The sequence below is a fragment of the Rhinolophus ferrumequinum genome, chromosome 7, assembly GCF_004115265.2.
Source record: "Rhinolophus ferrumequinum isolate MPI-CBG mRhiFer1 chromosome 7, mRhiFer1_v1.p, whole genome shotgun sequence".
NCBI lineage: Eukaryota > Metazoa > Chordata > Mammalia > Chiroptera > Rhinolophidae > Rhinolophus > Rhinolophus ferrumequinum.
In genome coordinates, this window is record NC_046290.1 from 25,609,967 (window position 1) to 25,628,485 (window position 18,519).

Here is an 18,519-nt window from a genome sequence, read left to right on the forward strand (position 1 = left end):
CAGAATTATAAGCCACAGCCGAACTGGGAGGAGAGCACTGCATACCCCTTCTGGAACCCTTGCTTCCCCTCCCAGCCTTTGCTCCCCAAGAGGCAGCCCTCTCATTCCGTTCTTTCCTGTTTATTTTATGTAACTTCCCCCTAACCTCCGAAGCGTTTAGCCCAGCTTCCTCTAGCCTTCCCCCACTTTCTCACCATCCCTGTGATCCCCTCATGTTCTCACTCACTTCACAGGTTGAGACTCTGAATGACGTGGCTCTTGTCTGAGCCTTTATAGATCACCTCTTGGCATCTCCAGTTGTCTCCTTTGTTAGTTACATCCTGCAGCGATTTGCTTCCTAACACTCCACCCTCTTCTCCCCCACACCCCAAGGCCCCCCAACAAGGAGTATGAAAGGTCTGTGAAGGCAGCTACTTAACAGAATGTCTTATTAACATATTTGCCACAGCCTATAAGGTATCAAAAACTTTCAAAACGTTGAATACCTCCTCAATCGAATGTTACCCATCCACATCCTCTCCCTTTCCCAAGGCCAAGCCTGAGTCCTGTTGCATCCCTGCGTTTTCCTCCCACCACCACCAGGCTCCCATCTTTCCCTTTGCTGCCATCTTATTCTTTGCCTCTTTGGTGCATCTTGTCTCATAAGCTCTCGAGGTGGAAGGATCCTCCCCGGGAGCTGGCCATCCAGCTGTTGCTTTGCTATTTGGCACTCCATAAGGTATGGGATTTGTTGTGATCATTGTTTTTTGTTTTCTGTGCGTGTATAAATTGTGTTTCCCGCATTCGATTGCAGTGGCTATCCATCTACAGCACGCATAAGAATCACTTGGGCACTGAGTTCAACATAGATTCTAGCCACCAGCCACAGAGATTTTAAAAGATCCTTGGGCTGAACTTGGGCCTGAGAACCTAGGCTGGAGGACGGCACTTGAGAAAGTCACTCTCATGCTACTCTGTGTAGAGCAGGTCTTAAACTGCTTCCGTGCCGTCCATGGCATCAGACAGAGCTGAGCTTGGGAAGGCAGCGGCTCCACACAACCACTGGCTGAGTGATTAAAATGAGGTGGGATTTCCATCCTCAGCTGGTCTTCTGAGCCAGCCCACCTTTCACTGCAGGGTTAAGAATTGTCACCTGAGCCCTTCCAAGTTAAATGACCTTCACAAAACACATCAGGAAAATCCCACAAATTCCAAACTAATTGACAGGGATTCCAGGGATAGTTAGTAAATACTTCTTCCTTCTCTATTGAGTATCAGCAAGAACAATAGTTGGCTCTCAGCCCACCCAGCAAATATCATTCCACCAGAGTTCTCTGAAACTTTTCAGTCTCTGACTACAATATCTATGAGAATAGAATTTCTCTAAAATAGAATTCCAAGGCTAAAAGAGAATATTTTATGATACCTGGAGGCAAACCATTCAGATGTTTTGAGTTAATTTGGCATGGCTGAAAGAACTCTCACATTTGCAAAAATATCAAAGTTCATTTTTGGCCTCCAAAGAGCTGAAATACAGCTCTGTTTTCAAACTCTAATGAATTTGGCATGAACACCACTCCACAAAATGTGATTTTTGGAAGACTGAGAAAAATGGAGTGTGAACTAATGTAATAACAGATTTCAGGATCACAGAACACTGGAACTTAAACAATGCTGGACATACCTAGTCCAGATCCAAGTATTAAAGTTGAGGAAACTAAGGCTTGTCTTATCCTCCTAAGTAACAAAACAACTGTAAAAACCACAATTCGTAGAGGATACTTTATCCCTGGTAGAGGGTTTTAGCAAAATATAAATGAAATACACATAGGACAATACAACTTAAAGTTCTTTTAGTGGGGCAAGATGGTCTATGAATTCAAGGTATTCATAGAGAGTGTGATAGAGCAGAAAAGGTGATAGATTTGGAGACAGAGACAGAGTTCAATGTCCCATCTTGGCCATGTAGAAACCTGGGCAAGACTCTGGGCAAGTCATGACTGCGCTTTAGTGTTTTCATCTATGAAATCAAGGGGATAACGTGGGTTCTTTTAAGGATGAAATGAAGCAACGTATGTGAAAGCACATGATAAACTCTCACAGTCTATTATCTCATTGAGAAACAACAGTCGCAAAGTGGCATCCAGGTGGCCTGTTCAGAGTAAGTCTTCGTGTTCTCTTGCGTTAGTCCCTTCTGCCTACCCACCAAAGTCTGAATCCATTTTTTGGATCCTGGTTCTTTATGTTCCTTTGTCTTCTCTGATCCCACTCAGCTCAAAGAAGAGCAGCCCTTGGCCTCAGCAATGCCCATTTCCAGTCTGGATCCAGAAAATCAGAAATGCAAGTTGATTCTTTCCATTTCTGCCTCCCAGCATCTACCCAGAGCCCTGACCCTCAGCAGTTCCCTAGTGTTGATCAAGTTGTTCTGAAGGGAATAGAATAGAATGGGCAGGAACGAAATTGAATTCCTTAAATGCGAATGCCACGCCTTCCGTCCCCAAACTCTGGTCTACCTTAAAGAGAAGACCTAACTAGAGGGTCTTACCTGATAAGACAGAGATTTCAAAAAGGGGACTTCTACCTATTGTCAGAAAGTGGGAGAAATTTTTTTTTTTTTTTAACTGGGCTCTTCCCAGGTCTACTTTCTACTTTTCTCAACAGAAAATGATCCTCTTTCTTCCAGAAGGAAGTATGTATAGGTCTACATGGGGGGATGGTGTTGAGTTCACACAGAATGTATTTGCAAATTCTCATTATGGGTAAAATTATCATTATTTCTCTTTGGTAGTTCTGAGGTTTTTCTAAGAACCACGATGAAGTGACTGCTAGAAAAGGAAGACAGTCACTCAAAGTAATCGTTTTGCTCTGGTTTGCTTTTATTGTCCAGTCTAGAAACTGTGGCTCTTGCCACATTCCTAACTGTGGGTCTGGGTTGACTCTCCCCAAAAGGTGGTTCTCACTTAAACTGCAGAGATGGCTTTCAGATCCAGTGGACCCCCATACTCCCCACCCCCACCGTGTGTCAGGCAGGGGCTAGATATTTTCTCTACACTTTCTCACAGAATGCCCCCAATTCAGACTTTCTGGGTTCAAGTCCCAGCTCCAACACTTGTTAGGATTTTTAGGCAAGTTATATCATCAGTTTGTCCTTGGTCTCCTTACATGTAAAACGAGGGTAAAGATATTCGCCCCACTTTTAGTGTTACTGTGAGTTTTCAATAAGCTAATCCACAAAAACACATAGCCCTGTGCTAAGTAAGAACTCACTGCATATTACTTACTATTACCATAATGTCCCCTCATTTTACATGAAGGAAGAATGCTGATGGAGATTAAATGGGAATGTTACTGAGATTGGAACCTAAATTTGACTTCAACGACTTTACTTTTTGCTGCCTTCAGGTACCTTTTTACTTCCATACTCTCTGTTCTTTCTCCCCTTGGACCTTTCCCCCTTGGCAGGCAGCCCATTGCTCTTCAGGTGTCTCTGATCCTAAACTGCCCGCGTCAGAATTATGTAAGACTCGCCCCATATGGACCGAATCAGAATTCTAGAGCCAAGGGCCAGGAATCTGCATTTTCACAAGCAGCCCAGTTGACGTTTTTGCACCTGATCCCACCAGAGGTCAAGAGCCACTGAGCCAGGCTGACCACTGCAGCAGCTGCTACTGCTCCGTCCTCCCCATTCCACCCTCCCCCAGGAGGTGCCCCAAATCTATCTTGCTGCATATCCTCCCTCCCCTGCACGCCCCTATCTGCTTTTTCACTATTAGCAATACAAGGCTGATGCCAGCTCACTGTGTGCACTCTTTATTCCAATCCACTTGGAATAATGGCTTATTGAAGTACTGGCTCATTTTGCCTGAGAATCAGGTAGGCTCATCAGAGAAGGTGGTCGGTAGAAAGGGGGAAGGAGGAGAAGAGGGTTAGGCTATATCCCTTCCATGCACAGGGCCCACCGTGCACAAAGATGCAACAACTAGAAAATTTCAAACTGTACTGGCACCAAGCCTACAAAAATGAGAATGCAGCAGAGCAAGCAAGTATAAAAGAGGAGAAACGAAATCAGTATTATTTGTATTAGAGCTTTATCTTATCTCAGAAGCACAGCAGATCCCTTCCAGAGTGGAGGCCAGGTGTCATTTCCATTTGCTTTTCAATTAATCCAGCTTTGCAAATATTAGTCAACCACTCCTACCCGCAACCCGTGAGTGCACCAAAACACTTTTACCAGATGCCTCTCTGAAGCTGCTAAGACTGAATTTGAGAATGTTACCCCAAGGCACACAACATTTCTGGTTTTCTTATCATGACAATTTTTTTCTTTGCCCAATTTTCTTCTTAAAAAGTGGATTTAAATCTCTGGTTATGTAAACATCTAAAGATACTCTAATTCCTGAGAGGGCATCAAAGGTCTGTACTTGAGTAGGAGTTGTGGAGTGGGGAAGAATGGAAGGAAAACAGTATTAATTATTAAACACAAGATTTTAGAAATCACATACCATTTGGCACTTTTCATCTCCAAGTGCCTCTATCCCCATTAATGGTGAGGAAAGCCAGGCCTCTCACCATGGCAGATCTGCTTGATTATGTTTTTTTTTTTCTTTTTTTTCTTCTAAAGTAGAAAGGATTTCCCATGGCCTGGTTTTAAAAACACACTTCCAATGGGAGTGTTTGCTCCCAATGGGAATGCAGTGGCCCTATCTGCTTTGATTGATTGGCTGCAATTTCTTATTTTCCAAACCAGTCTTGGAACCACTTAACAGAAGACAATATGCAAACACATGTGAGTAATCTGCAAATCAGCTATACCACCCAGAATCCTAGGAATGTTTTCATAACAGGACAGAAACCCTGCTCTTAGCTTTATTCTGCCTGCTGGAACTCAGGGGAGGGGACCAGTTTAGGGTCCGAGTGTCAACAGAGCGGTTCCTGATGTGTCTCACTGTTCACAGGAGGGTGGGTCTGGATTTATGCGCCATATTTTCCATGTTATTGAATTTCTGGAAAAGATATACGCTACTATTATAACTTATGTCACTCAATGATTCGGATGCGTGTTTTGATTGAGACTTGGAAATCTAGTCATTGCAATCATAGGTGCTGTCCTCCCGGCACTCAGCGCCCAGTAGGGGACAACCAGGTGAGTCAAGCCCCACAGCTCCTCTTAGACCCCAGAGAGTCAGTCACCCAATGTCAGAGGCCAAATTATCCTCAGATGCCATCTAGTCCAGCTCTTTCATTTTAAAGATGGGCAAACTGAGGCTTAACGGTTGGTGTCACTACGATACAGTGAGTTGGTGGCTACCCAGAGGTAAGAATTTGGACCCCATAAATCTTGATCCAGGAACTGCCATGTTGCTCTTTAAGAGTTCACAAAGAGTAGGGATGATATGAACTCATTTTCTAAAGTTGTCATCCTCTTAAAAAGGAGAGGAGCCAAAGGGGACACAGGTGAAAAAGGCAGCCATGTCTCATAGTGGGGTGGGCAGCAGCGTAGTCTAAGGGCAGGCTCTGAGCTAAGGCACAAGATGGATCAGACACTCAGTTACTGTGTGGACTTGGAAGTTTACCTAACCTTGCTAAGCCTCAGCCCTCATCTTTAAAACAGAGGTAATAGTGCCTACCTTGTGGGGTTGTATAAAGATTAAAGGAGATAATGCACAGGTCCTGGCACGTACAAAATGCTTAATAAATGCCAGCTCTGTTATAACCCCAGTGCAGACATCCAAGGAGCTGAATAAACTGCCAAGGCATCAGTCCTGGGGGGCCTGTCCTTAAGGCAACTTCCTCTCTGCCAGCTCCTCTCCTCCAGCTTTGGACCCTGGTTGCCCCAACCCCCCCTTCCCCTTTGCCAAACAAAAGACAATCATGGCAATTTTAGTACTTGACTCCACAGATTTTTCCAGAGGGGTAACAAGGCACAGAACAGAAATGTAGTCACAAAAGGACATGGGATAAAGGGTACTGGGAAGGAAATGAAAATGGGAAAGGAAGTACAGCTATGAATAGGATTCCTTCAATCTGTTATCACAACGCTGGATTATGTAATTAAGCCATTCTAAATATAGGAAATGTGAAATACAATCACCAGCGGGCCAGTCCTCCATACAAGTTACCGTGATAGCAAAACGAACGCCCATCACTTTTCTCTCACCTTGCGTAAGTCATTAGACACCCTGGGTCAGTGTGAAAGTTTGTTTTTCTACCCTCCACCCCAGGACCATTCAAACCATGTTCCATAAAAGCTGGTTTAAGTGACATTCCAATCACTGACTCTGCTCGGTTACTATACACTGATAATGCTTATAAAGACCCTGATTCAAAAAAGACACACCAAGTAATAGTCCATATAATTTGCATGAGAAATACATCTGATCTGAGTCTCTGAAAATCGGCCATACGTACGTCTTTTGTGCATATCAATCAGAACACCCTATTTTCTGTCTGTATCAGAAAAATACAATTCACTGTCTGGTAACTGCAGATCTGCAGTTTTCCTTTTGAGTCCCCATTTATCTTCTTGCAAAATATGTGCCCAAAAGGAACAACCGGATAAAATTTTCTCAAGACAATATTTGTTTTGCAGAGTGTATCCCTGCTACTGGACACCACCCAGTCCTGGGGACCCTGGAGGCCGACAGTCTGAGGTTCGGACGTTGTAATTCAAACCCCCAAAGCCCAGTGGATCTTCATGTTGGTTTCAGAGAAGTCATTATCTTCATTTTTCTTCTTTTCTGGACACTGTAGCTAACTACCCTCCCTATCCCCCTCAGCCCCAGAGATAAGAACAAACAGAATGTGTTCTGCCTTCCCTAAGACTGCTGCATCGGCATATATTTTCCACTTAAAGCTTTTAAGTATTTTGACTTACACATTTATGAACACCCCCAGTGGACTGTTAGGGTTTGGTTTAATCCCCAAGAAAACTGGCATTAAAATAGACCTTTTCCCAGCAATAATAATCTCATTTACGATAAATTATTCTATTCTCAGTACCTTTGAGACACATGAGAGCTTTTATGTAATAAAGAAGCCATTTATTTCTGAATATTTTAATGCATGTTTCCATATTTTCCTCATTTTTAATGCAAGGGCCATTGACAGTATTGTAAGAGAATGTCTTTTAAAAGCAAATTTATGGCAAATGTTCCAGTGAAATGGACGGCACCATGCCTCATTGCAGAGCTGTACTGCTGAAAGGAGCAGGGCAGAGATGTTCTAATTCTCATTTATGTGCATAAAAGAGTAACCTCTACAGAGAAAGACAATGTTATCGGGTAAATTGATAAGATATGGGAGACCTCGATTCAATTTGGGCTCCATCCTTTAGTTTGCTGCATGTACTTAGCTATACTATGTATGTCTCATACGCCAGATCTGAAATATATGGAGGAAGGAACCGATGATGGAGAAGACCCTGACGACGATGAGGAAAAGAAAGTTAAGTCAGAGCTTTTCTGTGTTAACTGAAAAAAGAGGCTGTTTTGAAAAGGCAGAGAATCAAGGAGTAGATAGAATGGCTTTTGCCAGAAGTTTGACTATTTGGATTTTCTCAAGGTTCATTTCAGAACTGATCATTTGGATACTATCTATCGGAAAAGCCACCTGATGATGGGTCTCGATTAGGAAGATGCTAGCAGGATCTGGAAGAGGCCAGGGGGGACAGTGTCAGAATTAAATGATACGTATCCCTGATTCTGTGACTTTGATTTATGCTAGACTCTTGGGGCAGAAAAACATTTTTGAGAAATCTCCTCAGATGTGTAATGCTGATATGCTGCCTGATTGAAAACCACTGCAGTAGTATAAGTATGGGATTTAACCACAATTATATATACTGACAAGAGACAAGAAAATGTGTCCTTGACATGAGCAATATAGCACTTCTGGGATCAGAAGCCAACTCCAATGGATAGCTTATAGATGTTCTTTTGATAAAATGGCTATACATTTTCTGGACATTAACACTGTTCATCAGTGTTTTCCATTGCCTGTGGGGCTACCTAGTCCAAAGTCAAGCTCTGGACTAAGGAACTACAAACTCCAAAAGGGCTGGCTGAAGAGTCTGCTGAGCAGATATCTAGTTTTAGTTCTGGACAAATGAGCTTTTTTTGGCCTTAGGGATGTCATCTAACACCCTTCCAAGCACCTGAAAAAGGGAGAACAAATATAACAAGATAAGAAGAAAAGGATAAGTCAATATGAGGAATAAAAGTAAAACCTAGAAGGAAAGAGTAATGCATGCATTGCCTTCTTTCTATGTGCCAGCTACTGTGTTATGGGCTCACACGGTTAGAATAGAGACCTTCAATAGGAAATGTCTAAGGATGCTGAGATCACGGGGACCAATGGCTTACGTCTACTCTGTCTAATATGATAGCCAGTAGCCACATGTAGCTACTGAGCACCTGAAATGTGGCCAGGGCGAATTAAGACGTGCTGTAAGTGTAAACTACATACCAGATTTTGAAGGGTTGGTCCATATAAAAAGAATAGATTATCTCAGTAATAACTTTATGTTAAATATACATTTGTTGATCTGATATTTTGGATAATAGGCTAAATAAAATATTAAAATGATTTCACCTCTTTCTTTTTACCTTGTTAAAATGCATTGCCGCTAGAAAACTTAACGTTACATATGTGAGGCTTGCTTTTGTGGCTCTCATTATACCTCTCTTGGGTAGCTCCGCTCAGACGGTTGATAAAACTTTGCTGGGTCATCTAGAAGGTGAAACGAAGACTTCTGATAACCAAATTCCCAACCAAATTCTCTGGAGTCATTTGCAGGACAGTGCTAGGAGCTGGGATCACAAAGAAAGTAGGTTAAAGCAGGTCGCTGGGAGTTGAGAGTCCACATTTGGGTGATTGTACAGGAGATCCTGATACAACGTATCGACTGAGTGTGTGAGCTGTGGAGACCAACTGCCTGGGTTTGAATCTTGCCTCAGTCACAGACTAACTATATTCAAAGACACAGTTTCCTCAGTTATAACATTGGTTATATCTGGTAGCTGCCTCAGAGAGTTATGGGAATTAAAGGAGATGCATGGAAAGTGCTTAGTAAGGATACATGTGCTTCCTGCAATCAAAGTTGGCTGTTGTTACAGAAGAGGAATTGTAGGATAAAGCTCTGAAGTCTGGCTCCCCATCACCCTCATGGAAGCCTGCCCTTCACAAGTATGGTGATCATCACGTTTGAGTCTAGGAAATGTAGAAGTACTCAAGAGCAAGCCAGCTTTGCCCTGAAACAGAGAGAAGAGATGTGAAAGAGACTGCCGCAACTTTGGGCCTTTTTTCTTAGGAGATGAGAGGGTGTTGAGACACTTGAGGACGTCTCCTGGGTGCTTCTTAGTGCAAGAGGTTGGGATCAGTTTGACCTCCCTTTGCCCATCGTAAAGAAAGAGACCATTTCCCTGAGTGGGTGAACATCATTCTAGAGAAGAGGTCTCCCCAGGTCCCCAGGGCCGGGCAGAGCATGGTAGGCAAGCAGTGTACCCAGGAGCCGTCTGTATCAGATACCAGGTGTGCTGGGCCCCCACAAAGGGTAGAAGCAGGATTAGAGAGTTTCTGCTCGTAGCGGTCACGGAGTGGCATGGTCACAGAGGCCTCAGAGGGGGAGAAACATGGGGAGCTTCTGGAGGCTTCTTGAGTAGAAACTCTTTATAATTCACTCAACTCCACTTCCCTGTCGTAGGGGGATGTTTAGAAACTAGCAAGACTTAAGTGTGATTTCCCTAGACTTGGTGCATCTCCTAGGTGTTCCTCTGAAGCTCAGGCCAAGTTGACCACAGGGAGGAAACTTTGTTGTAGCCAGTGGAAGCCAGAAGCACTTTAGAGTGATAGCACTGGCTGGTTTGTTACATTATGGAGGAGTCAGGTGGGGGTTCACCTGGGGTTGGAACTAAGGACAAACGGAGTTTGGGGCCAGACCTTGAAAAGTGGTCTCTCCTTCCTATTGCTTCATCAAAATTACATGTTACAGGCAGCCTAGACTCTGAGCAGGAAAAAAACAGCCAGTCCCCTGGATTTTACTGGTAAGAATTATAACACCCCATTGAAGAAGAAATTCCCTATCACAACAGGGAGTCTCAAATTAATCAAAGTCTTGGAATGGCTTCCTGATAAATGAAATGTAATCAATTATGGTAACTTCTTTTGGGAATGTTACATGTCTTGTTCCTTTCTCTTTGTTTACTTTGGATAGCCACTGAGGTCAAGTGCGAAGTTGTTGATCTCACTCCAATAGCTCAGAATACATGAACACATCTGCAGCCTAGGACACGGCACGCAGATGACCAGATGTAAAATGTGGTGCTAAGTGAACCAAACCATTGAGACACAATCTGGCAGTAATCTTTAGTCATTAGAATGTGATATATATTTTTTAAAGTCACATTTTTAAAAGAGATGACAACACAGAATCTTGAAGCAACTGCAATTCTCAGATATTGCTGGTGGAGATGTAAATAAATACGACTACTTTAGAAAACTGTTTGGCAATATCACCTGAGGTTGAACATGTAACTGCATTATGCTCCGTATTCACTCCTATGAAGGTGCCTAACAGAAATATGTACACATGTGCCGTGGCACACGTACAAGAGTGCTCACAGCCACACTAGTCAAAAAAGCCAAATAAGGACACCTCTTTTGCACAACTTCAAAATCCTCTTGGTCTCACCTTTGCTGTCACAACTAATGTCCTGCAGGCTTTGACTTCTTGCAGGTCAATCAGTCTTGCCTGGGGTCTGTCCCACCTACATTTGACTTTTGCAATGTAGCTTCTCTGTGTTGGGATTTCCCTGGAAAACTTATGCATGCGTGACTTAGGAGAACAGGAGAATCTGTGCTGGTGGGACCACCCTTGGCCAGTGGGAGGCAGGACCCACGGACAATGGAAAAATGTTTCCACCTTCTGTTCTCCCTGGTGAACAATTCTAAAATGCATTTCAGCTGGCCCTTTAGAAGACTGAACGCCCGCTAACTGCAGTAGTGGTTAACTTCATAACACATCCATATATTGGCCTCCCTTCTCCTATTCATATTCTCTGGCCTGCACACCTGCTCCCAGGGCAAACACTTCCAAATGAAGTGTTGGCAGGCAAACCTCTGTCTTGGGATCTCCCTTTGGGGGAACCCAGGCTAAGATAGCTCAATTTGGAAACCACCCAATAGTAGAATAAATAAATAAGTTGTGGTATATTTATAGAAAGAATTGTTGAATTCATCCATTCCAAAACATAGATGGATCTCACAAATATAATGTTGAATCAAGGAAGCTAGATATAAAAGAATATATGCTTTGGATTCCATTCATATGCATTTCAAAACCAGGCAAAACTAAATCACAGTGTTAGAAGTCCGAAGAGTGGTTTCCTTTGGGAAGGAGGAAGGGGGCTGTAATTGGGAGAGGTTATGAGGGGGCTTCTGGTTATACTGTCAATATTCTCTTTCCTGAACTGGATACTGTTAAGTGGTGCTCACTTTATGAGAACTTCTTAAGCTGGGCTTTTAGGTTCTGTACATTTGTGCTATACTTGAAAAAAAAAATGTTTTAAAAGAGTTTGAAACCAAAAGATTGTGATGACGGACCGCTTCCCTTCTTCAACAACAATATGCAAATTTGCTTTAGAAAGCACACATTTATATCCAGTCTGTTGATAAGCGATGCAAATTCCATTTCCTTCCCTTAGCCAGGGGGTAACATTAATGAGTGAAGATGACCCAGCAGGACTGTGGTTTTCTAAACAGGCTGAGTTCTCTAGTTCTAGCCAATGATGTGGTGGTAAACTGGCACTCAAAAAAGAAAAAAAAAAAAAGAGAGAGAGAGAGTACACAAGCAAAAGAGGGAGGGAGGGAGAGATGGAGGGAGAGAGTGGAGAGGAAGGAAAGAGGAGAGGGAGAGAATGGGAGGGTAGGGCAGGGCAGAGAAGGGAAGGGAAGGAGAAATAAAAGCCCTAATTGGTAGTTTAGCCAATACCCATGGTGTAAATAATCCCACTATAGCTGATTTTAGGCTACCAACTATTTAACAATTGGTCCACATTTCTGGACACTTTATAATTGGCTCCTGTGAGCCAGTCTGAGCTGGCTCCAACACACCACCAGCTCTAGCCAATAGCTGCCATGTGTGAAAATATTTCCAGTGGGTCCCGATCTTGGAATTTTTCAAAAGAAGCCAGAAATCTGGATTTGTATGTAAAAACTCTTGACTCTTAAATGATATCAACTAGTTCAAATTTTTGAAAAACACTACAAATTAAGGGGAAAAAAACACAAACAGAAAACAACCACATCTGCAAATTAGATTTAGCCCACAAAAGGCCAGTTTTTGACCTCTGCTCTACAGACTACATCTTTTAAGGGCAGTCTATCAGCTTCGCTGATGAAGCGTATCCTTTGGATACGTAGAATGGAGGACTTACTGAGTGGCTGTATGATGCAGTGAATGGAGTTCCACCTGGGGACCGGAAAAACTGGGTTCCAGTCCCAGCTTTACTACTGAAATTGCTTTAGTTACCTGGGTCTCAGTTTCCCCATCCGTCTTAGAAGGCCTTCTGAAGAATCTCTTCCCACATCAGAACTTCTAGGTTTATGTAATGATCATAAAAGCATGTGAGGCTATCCTTTGGGGCTGGACCGACTTGACAACATGGCAGGGATAACGCAGTGGGGCCGGGTCACTGGACAGACATTGCAGGTTTGAAGGTCACTGCTTTGTCTTTCCACTGCTCCCATCACTCATCAAAGAGAAAGTAAGGTTTTCCCCGGGCCATCGGTCTCACGATGTCCATTGGCCTGCTGGGAAAATCCAGTCCTGATGCCCTCAGACTTCTTGTAAGAAGAAGCATCAGCTGTTTAAAGTGTCTAACACAGTCTGTGGCACTTTGAGTCAAATCAATGCTAATCACCATTATCATCATCATGATTTATCAAGGCGTCTGTTTAGAGGTGCCAGACAGCCAACAGCCCAGATAGTCATTAAAATTTAATCTTATGTCTCTTTGTGTTTTAGTTGGTCTCCATTACATTGTTATTCTAGATATTCAGCCAGAGCTAATATTTCTGCAAGATCCAGACAGGTCTGGATGTGGCTATTCTGATCTAATCCAAATTTGTGAGCTCAGGAATGCTCGTAGAGAGATTCTGCTGTGTGTTCTGTTGGAGAAAATTCACAAACCAGGTGGAAAAAGATTCAAACTTTGAATATCTGAGGAGGCAGCTGGGTAGCTTAATCTGTGCTATTAATTTATTTCAAAATAATGCGTATATAAATTCCCTAAAGACAGGATCAGTAACTATGTCAGAGCTTGAGATAAAGAGAAAAATCAGTCAAGCGGATCCTGTTTTCATTTAAAATTTTGATATTTCATTCTTCAAAGATTTTTTTCATTAATTTTGATTTTTAAAATCATTGCGTTCAAGTATTATCTTGACCACTGCACTTTTCGACACCCTTTTAAATGTTGTCCTTCTTTTCCCAGTCCCAGCCCTGTTCACAGCCGTGTCAATAACCAAAGCCAGCAGCCACTTAGCAGATTTTTAAAAATGTTTTTGAGAATTTCTAGTTAAATTCAGTCAAGAATGTGACTCAAGTTTCCTCACTTAATAAGGCAAGTTTTTGTGGAGAAAGCACTGAAGTAGGAGTCAAAATAACTGGTTCTAGTTTTAAACTGGGTGTACTAATTCACTCGAGTACATTTCTAGACGTCTCTGAGACTCTGCTCCTTTGTCTTTAAAATCAGGGTAAACACATGCACACTTTTTCTTTGCAAGGTTGGAATACCTAAATGCTTATTAAAATATTCATTTTGACTACTGAGTTTTTTGGCATCCCCTTTATGAGCAAGGAGTATGAGTAAGAGTTCCTGGTTGCAAACAGCAGAATTCACTGCAGCTAACTCAATTGTATTCACTGGACTATATTGGCTATTACGAAGAATATCTGGTGGTGGGGGGGGGGCTAGAGGATTAGGCTTGGAGGTACTCAGCTAGGACCAACCCTCTAATCATTGTTCCAGAAGAAACTCTGCTGTTACAGCATTGCAGGAACGGCCGCTGGGACCCCTGGCACCACCTCAACCTCCACCTCTGCAGACCGAATGTCTGTCAGCTTTGTCAGAAGTCTTCCACTCAACACCCCTGACTCTGAAAACTCTTCTCCTAATCAAAGTCTTACATGGGTGCATCTGAGGAGGCCAGTCCCATGCCTCTCTCCCGTTGCAAAAAAAAAAAAAAAAAAGAAAGAAAAAAAGGGAAAATGAACTGCTGGCTCCTTCCTGGGGAAATGGGATCATAAATCTGAACATTTTCAAACTGAAGAAGGGTCCTGGAAAATGCTGGGCAGCCAATGGCATGACACAGCCAAGATGGATGTCCACAGCAAAGAGGTGGTTTTTGCAGGCACAGGCAGCATTCACATGAAAACAGAGGCAAGGGACTAACTGTGCACTGGAAAATCACCTCCATCTTCCCTGTCACCGCAGGCACACTTGAAGCCATCCTTTTTCCCTGCCCCTCCTGGAAGTCAAAGTGTTTATGAAAACTCAGACTGAGATGCTCTCTCCCGATGTCCCATCATTCACTTACACCCTTAGATTTCCCCACTTCCTTGCCGTAATCTGGTAATAATGTGATTGCCCTGCCCCCCGGGATGCTCTGTGGGTTCATTAAGTCTGCAAATGCTTGGGAAATGCATCTGCTAAGGCCTTCCTCCGACTGTCATCACGGTCAGCTTACAGACACTCTCTCAAGCAGCAAAATATTTTCAAGTTCTAAATCCTGGTCCTAGCCCATCCCTTTATTTCCACTTACCTAGCCTGGCTGGATTCTCTGCATAGGATTCACAAAATCAAAATGAATGTCCTGTCTCCTTTTTATAGATTCCTAGGGGCCCTCGGCCCCAGCCACAAGGAGGTGTGCTGTGAAACGAAACAGTGTGTTCCCCGGAGTGTTTCCTCCTCTGAGCAAGTCTGACTTAAGCTCTCTGAAGCTTTTTGTCTTCTCAGCTTCTGAGAGCACAGTGGTGGATAGAGAGGCGAGGGCTTTCCATTGGCAAAGCCATTTATCTTAATTAAGATGGACTTCTTGTGCCCTGCTCTAGTTTGAAATTTGTGGCGGCTTCATTTGTGTGTGTGTGTCTGTGTGTGTGTGTGTGTGTGTGTGTGTGTGTGTGTGTGTGTGTGTAGTTGCATTGCTCCTTCTTTTATATTGTGAATTGATTGACGTTGGGGACGAAAACTCACTCTGCCTTCCCCTCCAACAATGAATCAAAAAAAAAAAAAAAAGGAAAAGGAGTTAATGAATGTGTTTTTTAAATAATTTCCATTTTTTTATGCAATAATCTTTCTTTGCTCCTTCCTTCCTTTTATAATAAATTAGTTAGTTTTTCCACAGAAACAGTGTAATAAGTGGTGATTATATCTTAAGGGTAACACCACGAATGCCTATTTAATTAGTAATATTGGTGAAAACTGTTTATTGCAAAGGAAAGAACGAAGAAAACCTTCTTTTTTAATACTAATACTTAAACAAAACATAATATAAAAACAATAATCCCTAGACAAAGAGGAAGAACTTACTTTGGAACCATTCTATAACTTGAATGAGGCCAGAAATCAGAGAACAGCAGATTACTTTGGAGAGGGGGAGGAGGCAATGGAAACATCTTACGGGGTGCTTCAAGGACCCTGCAGACATGAAGTTCTAGCAAACCAGAAGATGCCAACGTTGGTTCTTGGCTTAATCTCATTTCATTCCAAACACCAGGGTAGTTAAATCAGTATACCTATTCTTAAGTTTATTAGACTTCACAGAGCTTGTCTTTTGGCTCACAAACGAAACCAAGAAAGGAGAAGGAAAAACACAGTTCCGTGTAATAGACAAGAGTTGGAAGAAAGTGGGAAAAAGATTAAAGTGCATGTCTCACCATGTGTGAGAAAGAAACTTGCTGGCATGGGACTAACAGAAGTAGGCGATTTATTCCTCCTGAATGTATGGGCTCCTCCTAGTTAGCAGGGGGCCTGCTCCCTTAAGGCCTTAGAGAACGCGGGAAGAGTGATGTGCTGCGGCTTACATCCTGCAAAGGATCCCTCCGGCTGCCGTCTTTTTCAGGGGTCAAGAGTGGAAAGTGAGCAATGGACTGGAGAGTAACAGAGGAAGTGGTGAAAGGCGGTCATATTCTGGATGTATCTGGAAGGTAGAACCATCAAATTAGCTGATGGTTGGTGGTGCCTTTAGCCGTGTGGATTGGTTAACTATGGAAGAATAGGAAGTAAAGTAAGGAGAGAGCTCTTTTGGCTGGGGTGTATGGAAAATGTGGATGTTGGGAGTTCTTAATTCAGGCCTATTGTCCAGCTGTAGCAGGTGGATGGACTCATCCACTGGCACAATGGGAGAGAATACTCATCACTCTATGTTTTCATTCAACAAATATATATTGCATGCCTGTTGTGTACCAGGCGCAACGCTGAGTCCTGGGAATAGAGACAGCCGGTGAACAAGGTTCCTGAGCTCATGGAGATTACAGCCTAACTACCAGATTGCTGTAAGCGTCTGAGTATAAAATTTTCCTATGTATCTTGTACTTTCTCACTTCTGTGCAATGTTTCTCATGCCTTTTCCTCTTGTTGAAATGATATCCTCTCTCTGAAGTCTATTTTCACCTACCAAAGCCCTCGCAAGATCAGCTCCTAGGCTGCTTTCTTCCTGAAACCTTCTTGATTTCCTACCTTCCATTTCAAAGCCCTTTTTGGTACCTGTCCTATAAGGCTCATTATTCTAGCATGTTCATTTTATATACCCAACTTACCTCTCTTACTAACCTAAATTCCTTGAGCATGAGGCTTGCCACTCATCTTAACACTGGCCGCAGCACTGAGCACACACTTGACAGTCAGGAAGTGACAAAAGAAAGAACAAATACATTTTTTTCTAAGGGAGAGAGCACCGAGATAGAAGTGCAAAGGGCCGAGGGCTTACGCAGTTTGATGGTGGGTAGAAGAAAAGCGACGGCAGAGGGAAAGCCAGAGAAGAAACAGCTGTGGAAAGAACAGAGGCAGAAGGAAACAGTGTGAAGGAAGGGAAGAGAGGCAACAAACCAACAAAGCGCTCACTAAGGTGAGTCTCCGCAGGATGGGGCTGCTGGATATCAATGCCAGGACCCTGGGTGAGGAACAGAGCCAACTTGTGGGAGGCTCACAAATAGGTGAAGTGAATGTGACCGTGACCAGGTCAGCCGTAACGTTCTCTGTATTACTATGAATATTTATCTGTGGGGATTGTTAATGGCCATTCACTACATCTCTATTCCTCAAGGTTCAGCGCAGGACACAGAAGCTACTCTAGGTACTTTGGACTGGAAATGCTGCAGGAGCAGAAGTCAGGGAGCTGCCAACGGACTTTTGGTTTCGAGATCAATCCACTGGTCGCATCCAGAGAACAGGCTGCTGCGTCTGCGGCTGCTGCTGCTGCTGCGACGGCCACAGCTGCTGCCCCCACCACCTCACCCTGTGAAGCTGGGACCTGGCGGCCAGCTGTTGCCACACTCAGGTCTGTTGGACGGGACTCGTCGGCCATCACCATAGAGGACAGACTCTGCTTCACGTCTGCCGTCCACATCTCAGGCAAGGGCAGCTCCTGGGAAGACTCTCCTTCTCACGTAGACGTTCTAGCTGCAAGGAAGCCTTGGAAGAGTCGTTTTCAACCTTCCAACCCCTCCATATAAAAAGAGAGCAAAATGGGGGTGGAGAGTGCTCCCTCACACAGGTACCACAGAATCCTAAGCTCAGAGGTGAGAGCGCTGCCAGGTGACCGGCCCCTTGAGTTGGAAGGTAGACGTGCCGGGGCTGCCAACACAAATGTTCTCCAGGAAGCCTTTCCCATCTCCCACTGCCAGCTGCAGAATTCATGTCTCCCTCCGGTGCGGGTCCCCAGCTCTTTTCTTTCCTTACGGAGTCCATTGTCCTGCATTGTATTGTGAAATAGGGACATGTTGTTCCTCCAGATCACACATTTCCCAAAACATGTAAAGGTGTGTGTCTTAGTCCATTCATGTGGTAAAAATACCTCCAACTGGGTGGCTTGTAAACAACAGAAACTTATTTCTCACAGTTCTGGAGCCCGGGGGGGCCAAGGTCCTGGCGCTGGCAGATCTGCTGTCTGACAGAGCCGCTTGCCGACTGACAGCTGTCTTCTCGCTGGGTCCTCACATGGAGGAAGGGACAAGGGCACTCTCTGGGGTTGCTCAGATAAGGGCACTAATTTCATGAATGAGGGTTCTGCCCTCATGACCTAATCATCTGCCAAGAGCCCCACCTCCTAATACTATTACTTTGGGGTTAAGTTTTAACATGTGACTTGTGGGGGGACACGCTCACTTAGACCAGAGCAGCTTGGAATAGAGTTTACTCATACAAAGTGTTCTGTCATCAGTCATAGTATCGCCTCAATCTATCTCATTCCTAGCAGGCTGGTGCAGAGGTAATTGCGGTTTAAAAGGTTAACAATAATTGCAAAAACCGCAACGCCTTTTGC

At 43.6% G+C, this 18,519-nt stretch overlaps 1 protein-coding gene across 1 annotated transcript in view; it reads left to right on the top strand.

Annotated features, from left to right (window-relative positions):
• Positions 1 to 17,710, top strand: part of LOC117025133 (uncharacterized) — a 69,195-nt gene extending 51,485 nt beyond the window's left edge. Inside the window, exons 4-6 of the mRNA XM_033110906.1 lie at positions 6,569 to 6,675; positions 16,985 to 17,103; positions 17,302 to 17,710. Coding sequence (XP_032966797.1) covers positions 6,569 to 6,675; positions 16,985 to 17,103; positions 17,302 to 17,710 — 635 coding nt within the window. The remainder of the gene's footprint in view (positions 1 to 6,568; positions 6,676 to 16,984; positions 17,104 to 17,301) is intronic.
• The last annotated feature ends 809 nt before the right edge of the window (positions 17,711 to 18,519 follow it).